Here is a 17,566-nt window from a genome sequence, read left to right as displayed (position 1 = left end):
TGTTGGGTCACTTCATATCTCCTTCATCATGAGGTCTGCAACGTGAGGATGCTGGAACCTATAATTATCATGGACCCGCTATTTAATTTAAAATTTTAATGCACAGGCGGCGTAAAAACAAGCTTCAACCTTCAAGTCTCTTAACCCAAAAGTGAAGGCATGGCCTAATTACAAAATATATTACATAAAATTTCAACAACAAAACACAAAAACCATGTTACCAAAGACAGCAACAACAAAAAGTTAGGGTTTCAGAAAGCAAAAGTACGGATCAACAAGCGGTGCCAAGCCTCTGGCCGAGATAAACAAAATGCCATGTTAGAGACATGAGCGTCAAAATATTTAACCAAGACGAGTATGTGTTGAGCTTGCTCAGCCTCTCGCTCAGCTTCTCCAGTTTCCGCCTTAGCTCCTGCTCACTACTCGTCCTCTCTCCTCCTCTTCCTTCCTCTTTTTCCGCCTTCATCCGCTCAAACATTGCCTATCCACAAACAATACATAACTCAATATTATTTAACTAGAAGATCCCAAACCAAAACCTTGTCATAGAAATTATAATTCAATGTGACCTAAATAGAAGATTCATTAACCAAAACAATTAGATTCTCTCCTTACCATCTATTAGAATAATCCTTAATTTCCCAAACTCAAAACTAATCCGTCATTTCTATGTATATCGTTCCATGGTCTATAAGACTAAACCAAAATTATATATTAGCCAGGGCGATGTAAACTAACCTTGGTGGCACGTGGCTCAACAAATGACTTGTTAGCCTCAATCATAAAGAAAGAGGACAAGAGGTTAACCCCTTGCCACATCTCCGAGGCGTCGGTGAGCAGTTTCCTCCGGCGGCTAAGCACGTGACCCAACAAACCCACAAGGATTCCCACAGAGGTCGCCTTAAAATAAACAGGATACAGCTTACTCTGCACTACACCAAACTGTTGCCTCCCCAACACCGACGCTAAAACGTAGCTTGACACAAACGTCACCCACACGCAAGTCCCAAACGCCGCAGCTATCCCAGTCAGCCCCACAACGCTCGCTACCTTTGTCGGACTAAGCGCCCCCACAGCCGCTGACCCGAACTCACGCACCCCATTCTTAACTCTCTCCCACGCATTCTGGGACTTGTGAGCCACCGTTTCCTTCAATTCGTGTGCCTTTCCCCTCACTCTATCTTTCGCCCTCTCCTTGGATTCATGGGCTTTTTGGGCCACTGTCTCCTTCACGTCATATGCTTTACCCCTCACCTTATCTTTAGCATCATGGGCTTTATGAGCCACACTCTCTCTCACATCATAGGCTTTTCCTGTTACCTTGTCCTTAGCATATCGGGCTTTACCAGCCACCGTGTCTTCCACGTCACGTGCCGCATGTGTAATCGTCTCCTTCATATCGTGAGCCTTACGAGCGACGGCGTCTTCAACATCGGAAGCAGTCTCGCCGACAGTATCATCGGTTCTATCTTTAGCCCGACCCACCACACTCGCGATCTTTTGCCTGCACTTACCAAACGCGTCGCATATGAGTTCCCCAGCCGTCGCGTGATGATCACGCGACTCCTCTGTTTCGTCCTTGGTCGTAATCACCGGCTGTGAGATCCCTTGGCCGACGTGTGGAAGATGTGACGCCGTTTCTTTCACTCTCTCTTTAGCATTTTTAAACAAAGAACCTCCCTTCCCTTCTTCGTTATCGCCTTCTTGATCTGCCGATGGTGGCGAGATAGAGACTCTGGTATTTGTTTTACCATCACGATCGTACTCAACCACCACAACTCGGTGGCCGTCTTTGACGATGATGTCTCCCTCAGACGCCGCCCCGTGGTTGGTGGTCATGGCTGGGCTCGGAGACCATACCTCCGCCGCTAGTAAAGTACTCAAGACAAGACTCAAAGCTAGTAGATTCGTCATTACTTACTTTTATTGGTTGTTCTTCCCCTCTCTCGAGATCTTAAACTAACCACTAAGCCGTACTAAAACACTTTGGGAGGGATGTGGAACCGTAATAACCCTTATTGTTTTTCTTCTTTTAGCTTCTGAATGACACCTGTCTCCACGTATATTTGTACGTGTCCGCTCTACGAGAAAAGTAAACTTCTTTAGATACTCGAGGATGGTTTTGCACGGTAACCAAAACGGTCGTATATGATTAGTTTAGAAGAAACTACATAATGGGCCTAGTTTTGATACATCAAGCCCAGAAAATTATGTAAGTATAATTTTTTGGATGCAATACAGACGTTACTTTTAAATTTTAGTTATTGCTTGCAAAAGTATCCAATTTTGTTGGTACGCAGCATAAATTGAAATCATTTATGCATCCGATACACAAACAAACAGACCCAAAATCAGAGAACACGAAATGGGAGCAAACAACTAACTAATGAAAAACTAGATACTGGTCCTTTGACAACAACTAATCTGCCAGAGAGAGATTTATTGACGCAACAGAACTCTAATTGCAACGCTAATCAACAAAACAAGAATGGTGAGAGAACTTACGAACACTCCACACACAAGTGCCTTATCGATGAAACCCCAATTTGCTACACCGCTCCTCGGTACATCGACCTCTTGAATCTCCTTCCCTTCTTTCTTTGACTTTACCTTCTGATCATTATCCTGTTTTGAGATATTTTCAGAGATGTTATATGCTTCTCCTGATCTCTCTTCTCCACAGCAGCTCTCAGCAGAGCAAGCGCAAGTCTCACAAGTGCTAACATTCGACGAACAAGGCGGCTTTGTTTTCTCTTTGGCTTGTGTTTCTCTGTTTGCAGAGCTAAGTGTCTCAATCACTTCCCCAAACACTGACCATCTCCCAACAGATGTTATCCTCCCCATAGCTGAACTCCCGAGCATACTTTCTGGTCCAGTAACTAAGACCTGTATATATCCCTTCGTATGCCCAACCTACAAGTAAGTAAGAAATGCAACAATGTTTTCAATTAAAGATAAAAACAAATCATAGTTGCTTTTAGTTTTATTCGATATGAAGTTTGGCGAAACATAACATTGTATGTGGTTCAGGATGAGCTTACCAAATGAATTCCATCAGTCGCTACTTCTGTTATCCATATCCTCTCTTCTCTGCCCTCCATTCCGGTGTAAGGTGCAAAAGCCTCAAAGACAGAAGTCAATTCACGGCTTCGTTGCTTCACTACTTTACTTAGTACCTTCTTCATCTTTGCTGCTGGGGTCCCTATATCATAAATGGCACATCCAAAATAATGTTTAGACCTATGAAAGACTCCCAAATTCTAGATTAAATACATAACCAAATCCTTGAGCTTACCTGGTCTGGGGTAAAACTGAGAAATATGAACTTGAGGAAACTTGTAATCCTTGATAAGTTCAACTGTTTGAGAAAAATCTTCATCGGTTTCACCTGAAATTGGAAAAGTGACAAAGTATCTTCAACACACCCAAATTATATGAACAATTTATGTGCTTAAGTCATCGACCATCTAACTATCCACATCCAACTATTGCATGACGATGTGATGATTCTATGTCTCAAAATTAAATCAAGAGGAATATGTAATTATAGAAAAATAAAATAACAAATACAGACATCAAGGTTTGTCCAACACTAACCAGGAAAGCCGCATATTATATCAGTAGCAATTTGCATTCCTGGCACAAGTTCTGTTAAGGTGTCTACCACAGTCCTGAACTCACTTGCTGTATATTCCCTGTTCATGGCCTGCAGTAACAGAACGTTCAGGTAAGACTAGAACACAATTTTGGCAGTCCTACGCAATTGTAGACTCACGGTCAACACAGAATCACTGCCCGATTGTACAGGGACATGTAGAAAGGTGTAAACACATGGGTGACGTAAAACAGCAGCTATTTCTTTCAAATGCTCAAGAATATAGGGAGGATTAGTCATCCCAATCCTTAGCATTGTGCTTTGATCAGAGGGAAGCTCTTTAACAATAGCATTAAGCAGCACTGGAAGATTAACTCCTATATCACGACCTGCAACATTTTAGGGACATTAGCTACCTATAAAAAGGAAATACAAAACTACAGAAGATAAGTTGGAAAATAAAGGTTTTAAAACCAACCATATGCTCCAGTGTCCTCACTGCTCAACCATATCTCCTTAACCCCTTCAGATATGACAGTTCTCACCCGATCCACCTGCAATTCAGGAATCTCAATAGACAGACAAACAGAAAAGGGAAGAAAGCTGGATAGAAATCAAAACTCTTTTAAGGTGAAGCGGAATCTGCTTACAAGACTATCAACTGTGTAGCTTCCTAAGTGACCACGGGCGTGCTTGGTCTTGCAGTAAGTACAGGCACCCAAACAACCAACATTAATGGGGAGAATTTCGATAAAATTGTTCTTCCGCACCTGCAGTGGAAAATCACTTATTAATTCCCACTAATAGAACCCAAATGACGTCGAACAAGAAACTGTGTAATGAAATACCAAGCATAAATATAGGATCAAAGAACTGTACAGACTGTACTGATACCATGTTTTTGGCTTCGACTTATTCAGTGCCAGGAATAGACATACTCAACAATGAAATTCGAAAATAATCAGCAACTGAAACGTATGCTCACCTTTGGGAGATCAAGCGCAGGCAAAGTCTTTCGAGTAAGAAGCCGCACTTCATGACCCTTCAGTGTTTCTTCAACAATCTCAACAACACGATCAATCTGTTGGACTCCAACTACACTTACACCTTCCAGTTCTTTAAGATCACGACTGCCTTGAGGAACACATCCCGCTATCACAAGAGGCTTTTTCCCACTTCTACCCCTCGTTATAAGAGTAGACATTGCAGACTGACTAGGAGACTTCACAGTACAGCTGCATCAATCGCAGCATATAAGATAACATTGTAAACACAAAGTAAAGCTATATTGAGCAAAATGCAGAATGCTACACCATAAACTATAAAGCTTCAATATTAGACCGTGACCAAGTGAACTAAATTTGCTAACATTTCACACTACACATGAATATCTCAACAGCACAAAAAACATAGTCATCAAGGCTAAAGCTTACGTGTTAATGAGCCATAAATCAGCATCCTCGGGGACTTCTGTCAACGCATAGCCAAATGCAGTAAGCTGACCAGCCATATACTCACTATCACTCTGAAAAACACCAAAACACGATACCAATTAGCTTAGCCTATTCCAGCTAAAAGATTTCACCTCAATCACTAAGAGTAACAAACATGGGAAGTGTATTCTGATGAAGCAATTATAAATCTATCAACAAACCAAATCAGAATCAAAACACTGAAGATTCAAACTGACTCGCCTGGTTATGAGAACATCCAAACGTCTTGATGTATATCGTCTGCGAAAGATGTTCATCGAGACGAAATGTAAACGTGACAGATATATAAACCGAAGCAACGAGAAAATGTAACCGAGAGAGAGAGATTGAAGAAGAGAATGACCTGAGTTCCCGGAATCGTCAAAGATGGTGGAGCAAGCGAGTCACGATTCGAAGCAGTAGTAATCTGATCCTGTTTCGTGATACTACGTTTGCTTTTATTCGTCTTCGGATTTATCCCGACAGCATTCAACGGTAATCGGAATCCCGGTGGTGCACCACCGACTCCTCCGGCCAACAAATCCTCGATATCCTCCATTCTATCTCCTCCCTCCACGGCGGCGTGTTTACGAAGTGATGACGATGGAGTGTGGGGGTTTTTTTCGCAGCTAAGCTGGGAGAGGCACAGTGAGACTTAATGGGCCTGCGTTGGGTTGAGTTCTTAACAAAGACCCGATAGATCAATAGCTAACTAAAGCCCAACTATTACTCATATCACTGTACTAATTAATTATTCAACTATAACTTTAATGTCATTAGTGTATTTCTCCAAAAAATAGCAAGTAAATAAATGATTTGAAATGTTGTCAAAAACAATTAATATGTGGATCCAATTTTTAAGTTGTTCAACGAAACCATTCATAGTTTTTGTAAAGTAATTCTAAGGTGTATCTAAATATAAAAAAATTCTCATGGTAAAAATTTTATTGGTCAACACAGCTTGTAAAATTGTTTTGCAAATAAATTGTTTTTACTAATTAGGCCTTAAAAATAAGTATGGTGATGATGAGATTTTATTGGTTATTTATAAAATACTAAAATTAATGTATTCTATTTAGAAAACATTTATAAAATATATTTGCATGCTAACACACATGTTTGACCATTATTACTTATATTTTTCCAGTTATAATTATCACTTTTAAAAAAATGTCTAAAATTATGATTTTACTTTAATTGGACATTTTTCTACTTTCATATTACCAAAAGAGGATGAGAAAAACCTCCAAAATATGTATTTTTGACATTTTGGTTTTAATTATTATTATTATTATTATTAAAAATAACAAAGTTACACATTGTGTCTCTTCTCTTTTACATATATATATATATATATATATATATGAGTACTGAGAAATAATATAAATACATGAAACTGTAAATGTATTATACCTTTCATTTTCACAAAACCTGGTATTGAATCTCAGATTACATTGAAGTAAACAAAAAAATTTGTGATATGTCTACTCCCTCAAACATTTGCCCCAAAAAACAAAAGACTAATTCCTCAAACCAAACCACCCAAGTTGAACCACAACCATATCTGGTAAGTCCCTTTCATTACAAAATGTAGAAAAGTTGCTGTTAGATTTTTTTTACATCGTTTTAAAGATAATCTGTTGTTTTATGGAGAAGTAGATGTTGTTTTCCCTCGGATGATCTGAAGTTTTTGTATCATGATTTCATTTCTATAATCATTTATAGATCTATCATTATATATGATGATAAATCTTAAGATCATATCTGATCATTAGGTCAATATGTAACACATACAAATCATTATTCCCCCCCCCCCCCCCCACAAAAATTTTGAATAAGGTGTTTTTATTGTTTACGAGCGAAATTTTGAAAAAAAAACCGTTATTGTTTACGAGGGAAATTTTGAATTTGAAATTTTATTGTCTGAGCGCGGAAGCAATCGAATATATGTTGAATGTCTTTGTGTTGTTATTAATTAAATCTATCATTGACTTGGTCTTCTAATCTAAAGGTAGAGAATTTAATTAAAAATTTTAATGATTAAATGGAGAATATATATAGATTTCGTTTAAATTTTTGGTATCATAAACGAAATCATTGTTTAATTCTCAAAACATAGAAGATATTAGAAATTGAGGTGAAACAAAAAATTTGTAAAGACTTTGATACATGCTAATGGTTTATTAATTGTTCGAAAAAAAAAAAACAGGTTCTTTCTATTCCAGCAATCTCAAATCAGGAGATGCCACAACATGCATATGGTTCGGTCAGTATATAAGTATTGCATTTTTCTTTTATTTTTCATTAATTTGATTATGGTTAAAAGAACATATTTTTGTAACAAATTGATGCTTATGTTACGTGTGCAGGGAAAGACTCGTCGTGGTGGTCGTCGTGGTGGTCTAATTCAAACTGAAGAAGAGACTGAAGGAAATATCTCTGGCGCAGTCTCAACTACGGTAGTGCCGCAATATGCATCTGGTTCGGTCAGTATCTAAGTACTGCATATTTCTTGTTCATTAATTTGATTATGGTTCAAAGAACTTACTTTTTGTTGTAAAAAATTGATGCTTATGTTATGTGTGCAGGGAACGTCTCGTGGTGGACGTGGTGGTCGTGGCGGTCGTGGTGGTCCTGGTGGTCTAATTGAAACTGAAAAAAAGACTGAAGAGAAGAGTGAAGAGAAGGCTGAAGAAAAGGCTAAAGAGAAGAGTGAAGAGAAGATTGAAGAAAAGACTGAAGAAGAGGCTAAAGAGAAGAGTGAAGAAGAGATCTTTGGTGGATTAGAAGATCTCAAGTTTGATATGCCAACTCCATCCATTTTTGATAATCTTGGTTACTGGTTAGTAAAAAAAATTACTCTTTTAACCTTTTATACATATTCCAAATTATTATACTCAATTTATTAGTTTTGTGATTCGTGATCAGCTACATTTTTTTTTTATCTTTCAGATTTCGAAAACGAGTGGAGGCTTTGGAAGCAGCGTCAACAACAATGTCGCGGAGTAAACATGTTTTTACAAAACAATGTTTTTAATCTTATTATTCATTAACAATGTTGGATTATGTTTTATGTTGAAAAATTGGAGTAATTTTAATATTTTGGAATTTTTATGGTTTTATGTTTGGATTATATTCCTTATAAATAAAAGAGACCAAACAAAGAAACACACACAAAAAGTAATAAAATATACGTCAACCGACATGACATCGGAATGTGAATCGGATAATCGGATATCCAAAAAGACCATACCGTCGGGTACAAGATATAAAAGGTCCATATCTCACAATTTCCCAAAAAGGAAAAGATAAGAAAAACTTCAAATGTTTGGTTGGTGAAGAAGAAAAGAAGAAGAAAGGATGATACGAAATATCCGGTTCAGAGCTCCGACGAATCATCCTGGTTCCACCATTCAAACAGATAGCCGCCGGTTAATCCGGTTTCCGACGGGATGCTCGTCATCAGATCTTAGCCATTACACGATTCTTGGCTTGACCCCTCTCGCTTCTCATACCGAAGTCAAACGTGCCTTCAAACGTCTCGCTCTTAAGGTTATAGATTAAATGTCGCATTGTCTTGTTTATTTGTCCAATCAAACCAAGAAAAGAAAGATGATAATTAATATATAGACAAAATGAGTTATTGCAGTATCATCCAGATGTGCACAAGGGACAGGACAAGGATTTTAAAGAGATCAAATCCGCTTACGAGGTCTTTTTGTTTTGTCTGATTTCTTGATTTAATCTTTTCTTATTAGGCATGGTAATAATGAAATTTTAACATCTTGATTAGATTCAATGTAGTCATCACGTGTTTTTGTTTTCAGTGTTTGATGCAAAAGTTTGAGAAACAAGAAGAAGAAGAGGAGATTACAGAGATGGGTGAAATCGACGAATGGGAGGAATGGATGGGGTTCGAAGGAGGGATTCCATCAGGTTCTTACTAGATTTATATTGGTCATTTGTTACAATGGATAGAAGTAGAATCAGAGAGATGGAGAGTACAGTTCTTGGGAGCAAGACAACAATTGCATCTCGGTGGAAGCTTGTCGTCCCCGGAGGAAGGACAAGTCATGTACTCTACTTGTAAGCAATAGAGAGGACAAGCGATCACTGTCTTTGTTACAGGGATTACTCCTCCTAGAATCGCTCCTAATGGATTATTTTTAATTTGACAAAACAATTTAAACATTATCAAATTTCTGAAATATTTAATTCTTAACGAGATTGAGGATGAGAGTTGCAGTCATGCTTTCTTGGATAATCTCTGCAACTCCTTGCTTTATAGATTGTACAAGATACTTTAAAACTCAAAGTTCAATCGTTGACTTTTGATAAGGTTGAACAATTCATAGTCCTGTTTACTTTGACCTAGCCACTAAAGAGGTTCACTACAATTTGAAAATGGGACAAGAGGGCCATATAGGTTGGCTCTATCTCATGAGTCATCACAAAAACAATACTAAAGGTCTTATTAAAGCTGCGGGAGGAAAAGAAGATAGAACAGAAATAAGATTACCAATCAAATTTTTACATTACTAGTTACTATTGTCGTTAAATATTTTCTTCTAGTGGAACAAATAAAAAGCTTTACACATAACACCTGCCTAGTACTCTTGTACTACCTTCTCGTATCTTATAAACTATATAATAAAGGCTTGATAGAATACTACTAGCAAGTCTCGTGTCCTTCTGAATCAAACCGAGGAGGCATGACCCTCTTTCGTACCATCATTTCAGCTGTAACTTGCTTCCTTTTTAGTCCACCTCTTGGTCTCGATGTGAAATCCTCATCCGTTTCAACAAAATCACCCTGAAACCACCATTCATTATTTTATGTTAGATGTTAGATATACTAGTCTTTGAAGTTTGTAACAAAAAAATAGTGAGAATGCAGGTTGAGGATGAACTTACGCAGGTATATATGTGGCACCCTGAATTCTCGTGGTTGTTTCTGACATGTTTGTAAGCAAATCTCATGCCACAACCTGGAAAGCCGCATACAAAAGGACGGATATCCTCGTGCACTGCTTTAATGTGTTTCTGAAGATTAGAAGCCTGCAAAATCATGGTAATGTAATTAGGGATCGGCAAAACGATGGTTGTTTTAGGGCTAAAACTTAGCTCTGGTTGCTTCCTTTACCTTTGAGAATGTAGAAGAGCAACCCTCCACTTCACACTTGAATTCTCCTGGTGAGGAATCTTCTTCATGAGTCCGTAGATGTCTTTTGATGTTCTTTTTCAAATGCTTAGAACCACATATCTCACAGTTGATGTGCTGATGGCAGGATCTTATGTGTGCTTTAAGGCATTCCTCATTTGTAAAGTACTTCATACACCCAGGCTCAGAACAAAAAGCCTCCACAGAGTCCAATTTCACTGCATAAGTAAATCCAAGTAAGAGATTAATATTTTGGAAAGATTTAACAAAATATTCCAACTACGAGTGAAAACGCTTACCACTGCTTTCAGTAAAAAAAAATACACTTCAGAAGAATGACTCTCAGACTAGAGGTGTCAGGATGATACAAGCAATGTACATATGCATAGGTTACTAAACTTGAGGGTATCTAGAAGTAAAAAAATGAACTTACCATGAGAATCCTTATGCTTCTGCAGTTGTGAAAGATACTTAAAGGCTTTCCCACAACCAATTTCTTTGCAGGCATGCGGCTTCTGACCAGTTGAACATTCAGAGGGTTGAGAATCGCCATTACATGTATTGTCCTTATTAGCACTATCGCCATTAACAATATTTTCCTTATCACCAGCACCGCTACCAGATTTGTCCTTACGACTATCGACATTACCAGTATTGTCCTTATCATTGTCATCATTACTATGGTATTTCTTAACATGCCTACCAACATTGCCCTGTACTGAGAATTCACTCTTGCAATTCTCCATTGGACACTTAAAGAGCTTCCCTTTATGGGTAAGAAGATGCCTATTGAGATGATCCTTTCTTCTGTAGCTAGAAGCACAATCATCCACATAGCAAGCAAATGGTCTCTACATGTCGATAAGGTAAAAAAACCATCAGAAACATAGCTCATCAATGAAACAAAATCCAAAGCATTATGAGAATAAACAAAACAAGCTAAAGAACATCAAACCTCAAACTTTTTGCGTGATCGAGGCTTACTTGCTGGAGCTTCTCAGGAGGTCTCCCAACCTGATACTAGTCCAAAACATGTAGCCTCGCATTTTGGAGTTCTCTCTTTTGGGATCCAATGCCTCACGCAATGATATAAGTAAGGCCTTTTGAATTAAACAAAAAGGCCATTTATTTCCTGCAAACGCATAGACTTTTAGCTCACAACAAGAACAAAACTCAATACTGATCAAAACCCTCGAGTATCTCAATGCATCTCCATCTGTAGTAGAGTTGCACTAGGATTCAATACGACTAGGGCTTCAATGACTAAAAAGAGTAGCTGTTACAATGACGAGAATGCAAAAATCTACCTCGAGCAAATGGCTCTGCATATGCTGCTTCAAATGAGCAGGCTTCTTAAACTCAGCACCACACTCCTGGCAAGTATGTTTACTTGAAGTCTCTTCCTCAACCTCACAAGCCATATCATCTCTTTCCTCTTCAAGTTCCATCTATACAAAACGAATCAAACAACTCCCGATTCAACAAAACCATAACCAATTCTACTAACTCCTTAACTCATCGAAAAACAAATCACAAAGCAACAGATGAGAGACTGCAATCGAATTAGAGAGAGATCTCAAACCTGATGATGAGATTTGATGTGTGAAGTGATGAGATACTTTTTAGATCTGCTGATTCCGCAATACTGGCATAGATAATTCCTTATATCCTTCTTCATCGATGCTCTCACATCAACGTTAGCTTCTTCCACCATCTCTCTCTCTCTCACACTCTCTCTCTCACTCTCTGTGATTGTTTCTACACAAGAACTAGGGTTTATCTCCAAAAGACGCCGCACTTTTGTGTACAAGCTGAACCAAACAAGATGAGCTCGCAACAATGGCCATTTATATATCGCCTTTTTCCCGGAACGAGAGATCTAACCTAATGGGCTTTTAATTATAATGGGCCTTTTCAAGTTTTTAACAAAAGGCTTGGCCCAATAAAAAGACCAAAAGTGGGATTTAAATGGAAAAAATGATTTTATAATTACGTGTCACGTGTGCTACACAATTAGGGACAATGACAAAAAACACCTCACAGACACATCGTTACACCATTTTTTGTTTTTTAACGTATTTGCCCCATATTTAATTTTATAACGTATTAGTCCCATAATCATATCTTCTAATTAATTACTTAAACCACACTAATGATTTTTAATCAATAAAATTAAAAACCCTAAAACCGCAACTTTCTCACTTCTTCTTCTTCTTCTTCTTCTTCTTCCTCCTCTGTCTTTGCGCCCAAACCAAAACCCCACACAAAAGCCCTCTCTTTTGTTATCTTCTCTCTTCTGAAACTAGGGTTTTTTAATTTCTCTGAGTGATGTGAAATGCTCGGTTAAGGAGGAAACGATGCAGAAGATTCTGTGCAAAAGTACTACTTGTTCAACCCCTGTTCTCTCTACTCCGGTGAACTCTTTCGCCGCCGGTTTCATCTCACTAGGGGTTAAGACCCACGTCAAAAATCTCACTCCTTGTTCCACTCCTAAACCTTTATCCACTTGTTTCTTCTCTACTTCCGCTATGCCGACGAAGACGGCTTCTATTTCTTCAGGCGGTGTTGGTTTCTCTGCTTATCTACAGAGGAGTGTTCATAGACCAGCAGCGCCGGCGTCGCTACGGTTCTCAACAGCTGGTTACCGGGCCTGCCGGTGTTCAATCGACGGTGGAACCCCTAGTACGAACCGGGCTTGGGTCGGTCGAACCGGGACGTGGCGTGCGTTTTTTTGCTCGGAGTCTAACGGTGGCGTAAGTACGGTTAATGCTACTGCTGGAGCAGTGGTTGAGAGCGAGGAAGAGTCTGACGGAGAAGATGAAGACGAGAAAGATGAAAAGCCTGTGAGGATGAGCCGTCGAAGTCGGAGTTCTAGTGGAAGTGGTGACTTTATCGGTAACCCAGATTTGCTGAAGATTCCTGGAGTGGGTTTAAGGAATCAGAGGAAGCTTGTTGATAATGGGATTGGAGATGTTGCAGAGCTCAAGAAGCTCTATAAAGATAAGGTATTTTTTTGAAAGCTTCAATTTTTTAACTTGTGGGTTTGGAGATAATAATTGAAAGTTTCATTCTTTGATTGATTTGTAATCTCAGTTCTGGAAAGCGAGTCAGAAGATGGTTGATTACCTTAGAAGCTCTGTTGGGATTATACATAGGAACCATGCGGAGAGTATCACAACGTTTATCAAAGAGAGTGTGGATGATGAGCTAAAGGATTCTGGCCCTGAACCTAATCTGAATGCAAAGAAACGTTTGACGTTTTGTGTTGAAGGGAACATTAGTGTCGGTAAATCAACTTTTCTTCAGAGAATAGCCAATGAGACGGTGGAGTTACAAGACCTCGTTGAGATTGTTCCTGAGCCAGTTGCTAAGTGGCAAGATGTTGGACCTGACCATTTCAATATCTTGGATGCTTTCTACTCTGAGCCTCAGAGGTATGCTTATACTTTCCAGAACTATGTGTTCGTCACTCGGCTGATGCAGGAGAAAGAGTCTGCTTCTGGGGTTAAACCTCTCAGGTTGATGGAAAGGAGTGTCTTCAGTGACAGAATGGTAACTTTGAAAGCAAATGTTTTATAAAATTGATGGTTTTGGAATGTGTGATTGCAAACTTTATATTTTGTGGAACTTGACATTCTTCAGGTGTTTGTTCGTGCGGTTCATGAAGCTAAGTGGATGAACGAGATGGAGATCAGCATCTATGATTCGTGGTTTGATCCGGTTGTCTCTTGTTTACCTGGACTTGTTCCTGATGGGTTTATATACTTGAGGGCGAGTCCAGACACTTGCCACAAGCGGATGATGCTCAGGAAACGAACTGAAGAAGGTGGAGTCTCGCTGAAGTACCTCCAAGATTTGCACGAGAAACATGAGAGCTGGCTGCTACCGTTTGAGAGCGGAAACCATGGTGTGTTGTCTGTTAGTAAACCGTCTTTACACATGGACAACTCTCTGCATCCTGATATAAAAGACCGCGTCTTTTACTTGGAAGGGAATCATATGCATTCTAGTATCCAGAAGGTAATAAAGCTATCTCATTTTGTATGCTTGTGCTAAGGAGTCTAGAGATGGATTTTGCTTAGACTGGTTTATTTGGTTTCAACAGGTCCCTGCTCTGGTTTTGGACTGTGAACCCAATATTGACTTCAGCCTAGATATCGAGGCAAAGGCACAGTAAGTTCTTACACTAGTGTAATATCACCATAACGTAATTGAAATCCTAAAATCTAACAGACGTTTTTTTATGTATTAAAAGGTACGCACGCCAGGTTGCTGAGTTCTTTGAATTTGTGAAGAAGAAGCAAGAAACATCAACAGAGAAGAGCAACACTCAGTCGCCAGTACTGCTACCTCCTCATCACAATGGAGGTCTCTGGATGGGACCTGAAGGCAATCATGTCCCGGGACTCCCGCCTCTAGATCTAAAGGGGATGTCACTCTTCACCAGACCGTCCACGTGACTGTTCATTCACTGACTCTGTTTTTTTTTTCTCGCGCTCTAAGGAGCATGTCAGGTTCTCGAATGTCAATAGGTTTGGTCGGCTTTTACATCTTTTAGGAAGAAACGTTATCTGCAGCTTTTGTCCACTTAGATGTAGTAACGAAACATGGTCGTGTTGCTAGTTTTAACCCTTTTGTAGAAAAGTTTGACGTCTGGATAATTTGCTAGGTATCTCGATGGTCATCTTCAATTTCAGTTTTCAGTTTGGTTGCACATGTACTCTTTATCCAATTCGATGGTAGTGTGCTTATTATTGTCAATGCAATGTGCAAGGCTAATGTAACATATACATGAAGAATACAGTCTAAGAAAAGCGTTTAGTCATAAGAACGCGGCGTTTTCTGCCGATCCAAGTAGAGGTCCACAAAGGATCAGTAGCGACCACGTCATAACCAGCGTTTGAGTAGAGATTTCTAGCGGCTGCATCGTCTTCGTAAGCTCTAAGAGCAAGTAGCTTGAAACCCCATAAGTAACATAAAACATCACATGCCTTTAACAATGTACTTGCCATCTTCTTTCTCCTTTGAGCTTTTGAGACGGCTAAGCCCGAGACGTAAAGATACTCTTCAACACCGGGGAAATGGCAAAGTACTGAACTTTTAGTCTGAGCTGTGACGTCAACTACTCCGACAACACTAGTGCTCGACGATGTCTCAGCTTCACTCGTTTGCTCCGCCACGAGACATGCATATCTGCCGCATTTTTTAATTACTTTTACTACGTTTTGAAACTAGTATAGTATTTGAACAAATGAGGTTTGTCATTTGTTTGTTTTACCTGTCAGGTGGTGAATTCTTTAGTTTGTAAAGAAGTGCTGAGAGTACCTCTGCCTGCAAATATAAAAATTCGCAAAATCTTCATTGCATATATCAAAGTTAAATATTGAAGCTTTTCTACAGATTTAGAGAATTATGCTAAACAAACCTGGAAAAAGAGAAAGAAGAAATCATTAAAAAGAGCTAGTGGGATGTGGAAAGCCTCAGCTTGAACGAGAGACACTCTCCTGATCTCATCCTCGTCGTCTCTATTCAATCTCCTCACGTCCCACCCGTGCTGACTCACCAGATACTTTAACTCTACCTCCGCCGCATGATCCTGAGTCAAACTCGTTAAAGACTCGGTCGATGCGCACCGTACTTTCACAGGAAAACGGCTCCAAGTCAGCTTCTCTTGATCTTTTCCCTGACTGGACCTTCCCGGATAAGTAAACTCTCGCCTAGCGGCGGAGTAGAGGCTCTGTTGCAAGTGAGCCATGTTTATTTTTCTAGCATATTTTTTTTTCAAAAAAGAATCTTTATTGTTTTCACTTTCGTGCGTTTTAATATGATAAGATACTCTTCTTGGTTGCCTCCATCGTCTGTTCTTTTGTGGTTAAGAATCATCATCTCTAGCTGAGGACCATTCGAGAGATTAAATATTTCAGATTCTTTTACACGCCACGTGGAGCACTTATAACGTTACACGTAAGAGCCTGTCTGGAATTTTTAATTTTGACTTCGTATGATACCTTTATAATTTAAGAAAATAAATTATTAAAATGTGAAATAAAATTTAAAAGCAATAAAGGCCTTATGTAAGAGAAAAATTGGGCCGGGCCCAAAAGAAGATGTCGTTGGCACGTGTGAATACTATCATCATCCCATTTTCTCAGTCTCTCCTCTCCAAATAGATTCGCCGTAAAAGTTTCAGAGAAGTCGTCTCGTTCATCTTTTTTTTTTTGTTGTTGCAGTTTATCGATTAATTCTGATCATGGCGTTGAGCACCAGCATCAGATCTGTCTCTAAGATCATTGCTTCTTCCGAAGCATCAGTCTCCAGATCTGGCAAGTAACCCCAATAATAAAAATATCTGCTTGATTGGTTTCTCATTTCTTCTTTTTTTTCCCCTTTTATATAGTCTAGGGTTTTGTTTTGATTCCTCAGAAATCGATTACTCTGATTGATTTGGCCATAGCTTATTGTAAGGATTGAGATTTCAATGTTACCGATGTGATTCTTCGTTCGATTTCTCAAGCGTTTAGTTTTGGGAATTCAGATTTTGTTTGAAACGCATCTCTGCTCGATGGTTATGAAAAGGCTGAGAAATTGTTATCAATGTAATTTACAAATGTCTATTTGGGTGTTTCACATGTGCTATAGATGAACCTATGCAAAGTACACATTTTGCTTCTGAAATTTTCATGTTCATGCTTTGATAATCAGTTAAAGACTCCATTTTTATGCAGTTATGAAATTTTCATGTTCATGCTTTAGTTATGTATCGTAGCAGCAAGGCTCTGGTACTAGGATCAACTTGTTTTGGGAGGATCCTTAAGTGCCTGTTGATTGGTATTTCTCGCTTAATGTTACTTTGTAATCACTATCAACAGTGAGCAGAAGCTTCCACTCGACTGGAGTTAAGAAGATGAGCGGAGGGCATGGTCACGATGAGCCATACTACCTCCACGCTAAACACATGTACAATTTGGACCGCATGAAGTTCCAAGCTCTCAAGATGTCTCTCGGTGTCTTCACTGCTTTCAGCATCGGTGTTGGGGTTCCTATCTTTGCTGTCGTTTTCCAGCAGAGGAAGACCGCCTCTGGTTGAGTCACTCAGGACGTTTTTGTGTGTTCCCCAGCTTGAATAATTTGTATGATTCCTCAAAACTCTGCTTTTGCAAGAGAGTTTCTTTTTTCTCCCTTTGGATCTTAGCTACAAGTCTTATTGTTATGGTAAAGTGTTTGTTTTTCCCTATTTCTTCCTCCTTTTGCTCGCAGCTCAATACTGCAATAATGATAATCCCATATGGATATTTTTTTTTCTTACTTCTATTGGAATTGGAAGTTATGTTGAAATAG

General features: G+C 39.1%; 8 protein-coding genes and 1 pseudogene across 9 annotated transcripts; 4 read left to right on the top strand and 5 right to left on the bottom strand.

The window, feature by feature from the left end:
• Window positions 1–112: 112 nt before the first annotated feature.
• Window positions 113–2,123, bottom strand: LOC104715812 (uncharacterized). The gene is made up of 2 exons (XM_087490079.1): window positions 739–2,123; window positions 113–481 (listed from the first exon to the last, which is right to left on the bottom strand). The coding sequence occupies exons 1-2, from the start codon at window positions 1,912–1,914 to the stop codon at window positions 272–274; spliced, it is 1,386 nt and encodes a 461-aa protein (XP_087346205.1). The 5' UTR covers window positions 1,915–2,123; the 3' UTR covers window positions 113–271.
• A 121-nt stretch (window positions 2,124–2,244) lies between these two features.
• Window positions 2,245–5,738, bottom strand: LOC104753789 (uncharacterized). The gene is made up of 11 exons (XM_087490076.1): window positions 5,432–5,738; window positions 5,290–5,328; window positions 5,029–5,120; window positions 4,581–4,830; window positions 4,246–4,365; window positions 4,074–4,149; window positions 3,776–3,984; window positions 3,598–3,706; window positions 3,296–3,388; window positions 3,042–3,202; window positions 2,245–2,913 (listed from the first exon to the last, which is right to left on the bottom strand). The coding sequence occupies exons 1-11, from the start codon at window positions 5,624–5,626 to the stop codon at window positions 2,440–2,442; spliced, it is 1,818 nt and encodes a 605-aa protein (XP_087346202.1). The 5' UTR covers window positions 5,627–5,738; the 3' UTR covers window positions 2,245–2,439.
• A 708-nt stretch (window positions 5,739–6,446) lies between these two features.
• LOC104751052 (uncharacterized) lies at window positions 6,447–8,235 on the top strand. Its single transcript, XM_019238182.2, has 5 exons — window positions 6,447–6,634; window positions 7,277–7,333; window positions 7,437–7,553; window positions 7,656–7,909; window positions 8,020–8,235. Coding segments are annotated over exons 1-5 (516 nt in total). The 5' UTR covers window positions 6,447–6,547; the 3' UTR covers window positions 8,021–8,235.
• On the top strand, window positions 8,219–9,350 carry LOC104751050 (uncharacterized). Its single transcript, XM_010472926.3, has 3 exons — window positions 8,219–8,619; window positions 8,717–8,779; window positions 8,895–9,350. Exons 1-3 carry the CDS (start codon window positions 8,428–8,430, stop codon window positions 9,012–9,014), a joined length of 375 nt encoding a protein of 124 aa, XP_010471228.1. The 5' UTR covers window positions 8,219–8,427; the 3' UTR covers window positions 9,015–9,350.
• Window positions 9,026–9,259, bottom strand: LOC104751051 (proteinase inhibitor PSI-1.2 pseudogene; annotated as a pseudogene).
• Window positions 9,351–9,564: 214 nt separating the features above from the next.
• On the bottom strand, window positions 9,565–12,066 carry LOC104751049 (transcription factor IIIA). 2 transcript variants are annotated; one of them, XM_087490074.1, is made up of 6 exons: window positions 11,811–12,066; window positions 11,536–11,676; window positions 10,662–11,079; window positions 10,211–10,446; window positions 9,982–10,125; window positions 9,565–9,880 (listed from the first exon to the last, which is right to left on the bottom strand). In XM_087490074.1, the coding sequence occupies exons 1-6, from the start codon at window positions 11,940–11,942 to the stop codon at window positions 9,740–9,742; spliced, it is 1,212 nt and encodes a 403-aa protein (XP_087346200.1). In that variant the 5' UTR covers window positions 11,943–12,066; the 3' UTR covers window positions 9,565–9,739. The 2 variants fall into 2 exon arrangements, with proteins under 2 accessions (XP_087346200.1, XP_087346199.1); XM_087490073.1 differs by lacking the exons at window positions 11,536–11,676; window positions 11,811–12,066 and adding an exon at window positions 11,184–11,360.
• A 260-nt stretch (window positions 12,067–12,326) lies between these two features.
• LOC104751048 (uncharacterized) lies at window positions 12,327–14,989 on the top strand. The gene is made up of 5 exons (XM_010472924.3): window positions 12,327–13,233; window positions 13,322–13,780; window positions 13,871–14,248; window positions 14,334–14,401; window positions 14,484–14,989. Exons 1-5 carry the CDS (start codon window positions 12,586–12,588, stop codon window positions 14,686–14,688), a joined length of 1,758 nt encoding a protein of 585 aa, XP_010471226.2. The 5' UTR covers window positions 12,327–12,585; the 3' UTR covers window positions 14,689–14,989.
• On the bottom strand, window positions 14,952–16,122 carry LOC104751047 (GCN5-related N-acetyltransferase 10, chloroplastic). The gene is made up of 3 exons (XM_010472923.2): window positions 15,654–16,122; window positions 15,507–15,559; window positions 14,952–15,421 (listed from the first exon to the last, which is right to left on the bottom strand). Exons 1-3 carry the CDS (start codon window positions 15,981–15,983, stop codon window positions 15,034–15,036), a joined length of 771 nt encoding a protein of 256 aa, XP_010471225.1. The 5' UTR covers window positions 15,984–16,122; the 3' UTR covers window positions 14,952–15,033.
• A 192-nt stretch (window positions 16,123–16,314) lies between these two features.
• Window positions 16,315–17,563, top strand: LOC104751046 (uncharacterized). The gene is made up of 2 exons (XM_010472922.3): window positions 16,315–16,551; window positions 17,098–17,563. Exons 1-2 carry the CDS (start codon window positions 16,479–16,481, stop codon window positions 17,313–17,315), a joined length of 291 nt encoding a protein of 96 aa, XP_010471224.1. The 5' UTR covers window positions 16,315–16,478; the 3' UTR covers window positions 17,316–17,563.
• The last annotated feature ends 3 nt before the right edge of the window (window positions 17,564–17,566 follow it).

Source organism: Camelina sativa, chromosome 16 (genome assembly GCF_030686135.1).
Source record: "Camelina sativa cultivar CO46 ecotype springtype chromosome 16, ASM3068613v1".
In the NCBI taxonomy this organism is placed as follows: domain Eukaryota; kingdom Viridiplantae; phylum Streptophyta; class Magnoliopsida; order Brassicales; family Brassicaceae; genus Camelina; species Camelina sativa.
Note: the sequence above shows the minus strand (reverse complement) of the source record. Positions and strands in the feature narration are given on the sequence as shown.

What these genes read in the sequence shown, in the direction of transcription:
- LOC104715812 (XM_087490079.1), bottom strand. Translation starts at nt 1,914, where the DNA reads ATGACGAATCTACTAGCTTTGAGTCTTGTCTTGAGTACTTTACTAGCG. An exon ending in TTGAGCCACGTGCCACCAAG is followed by an intron (nt 482 to 738) that starts GTTAGTTTACAT and finishes GTTTGTGGATAG; the next exon opens with GCAATGTTTGAGCGGATGAA.
- LOC104753789 (XM_087490076.1), bottom strand. Translation starts at nt 5,626, where the DNA reads ATGGAGGATATCGAGGATTTGTTGGCCGGAGGAGTCGGTGGTGCACCA. An exon ending in TCAGTTTTACCCCAGACCAG is followed by an intron (nt 3,203 to 3,295) that starts GTAAGCTCAAGG and finishes TTTATGATATAG; the next exon opens with GGACCCCAGCAGCAAAGATG. An exon ending in CGACTGATGGAATTCATTTG is followed by an intron (nt 2,914 to 3,041) that starts GTAAGCTCATCC and finishes ACTTACTTGTAG; the next exon opens with GTTGGGCATACGAAGGGATA.
- LOC104751052 (XM_019238182.2), top strand. Translation starts at nt 6,548, where the DNA reads ATGTCTACTCCCTCAAACATTTGCCCCAAAAAACAAAAGACTAATTCC. An exon ending in TTGAACCACAACCATATCTG is followed by an intron (nt 6,635 to 7,276) that starts GTAAGTCCCTTT and finishes AAAAAAAAACAG; the next exon opens with GTTCTTTCTATTCCAGCAAT. An exon ending in CACAACATGCATATGGTTCG is followed by an intron (nt 7,334 to 7,436) that starts GTCAGTATATAA and finishes TTACGTGTGCAG; the next exon opens with GGAAAGACTCGTCGTGGTGG.
- LOC104751050 (XM_010472926.3), top strand. Translation starts at nt 8,428, where the DNA reads ATGATACGAAATATCCGGTTCAGAGCTCCGACGAATCATCCTGGTTCC. An exon ending in TCAAACGTCTCGCTCTTAAG is followed by an intron (nt 8,620 to 8,716) that starts GTTATAGATTAA and finishes GAGTTATTGCAG; the next exon opens with TATCATCCAGATGTGCACAA. An exon ending in AGATCAAATCCGCTTACGAG is followed by an intron (nt 8,780 to 8,894) that starts GTCTTTTTGTTT and finishes TTTTGTTTTCAG; the next exon opens with TGTTTGATGCAAAAGTTTGA.
- LOC104751049 (XM_087490074.1), bottom strand. Translation starts at nt 11,942, where the DNA reads ATGGTGGAAGAAGCTAACGTTGATGTGAGAGCATCGATGAAGAAGGAT. An exon ending in GAAGCATAAGGATTCTCATG is followed by an intron (nt 10,447 to 10,661) that starts GTAAGTTCATTT and finishes TTACTTATGCAG; the next exon opens with TGAAATTGGACTCTGTGGAG. An exon ending in GCTCTTCTACATTCTCAAAG is followed by an intron (nt 10,126 to 10,210) that starts GTAAAGGAAGCA and finishes ATGATTTTGCAG; the next exon opens with GCTTCTAATCTTCAGAAACA.
- LOC104751048 (XM_010472924.3), top strand. Translation starts at nt 12,586, where the DNA reads ATGCAGAAGATTCTGTGCAAAAGTACTACTTGTTCAACCCCTGTTCTC. An exon ending in AGAAGCTCTATAAAGATAAG is followed by an intron (nt 13,234 to 13,321) that starts GTATTTTTTTGA and finishes TTGTAATCTCAG; the next exon opens with TTCTGGAAAGCGAGTCAGAA. An exon ending in GTGTCTTCAGTGACAGAATG is followed by an intron (nt 13,781 to 13,870) that starts GTAACTTTGAAA and finishes GACATTCTTCAG; the next exon opens with GTGTTTGTTCGTGCGGTTCA.
- LOC104751047 (XM_010472923.2), bottom strand. Translation starts at nt 15,983, where the DNA reads ATGGCTCACTTGCAACAGAGCCTCTACTCCGCCGCTAGGCGAGAGTTT. An exon ending in TCTTCTTTCTCTTTTTCCAG is followed by an intron (nt 15,560 to 15,653) that starts GTTTGTTTAGCA and finishes TTATATTTGCAG; the next exon opens with GCAGAGGTACTCTCAGCACT. An exon ending in AAGAATTCACCACCTGACAG is followed by an intron (nt 15,422 to 15,506) that starts GTAAAACAAACA and finishes AAAATGCGGCAG; the next exon opens with ATATGCATGTCTCGTGGCGG.
- LOC104751046 (XM_010472922.3), top strand. Translation starts at nt 16,479, where the DNA reads ATGGCGTTGAGCACCAGCATCAGATCTGTCTCTAAGATCATTGCTTCT. An exon ending in AGCATCAGTCTCCAGATCTG is followed by an intron (nt 16,552 to 17,097) that starts GCAAGTAACCCC and finishes CACTATCAACAG; the next exon opens with TGAGCAGAAGCTTCCACTCG.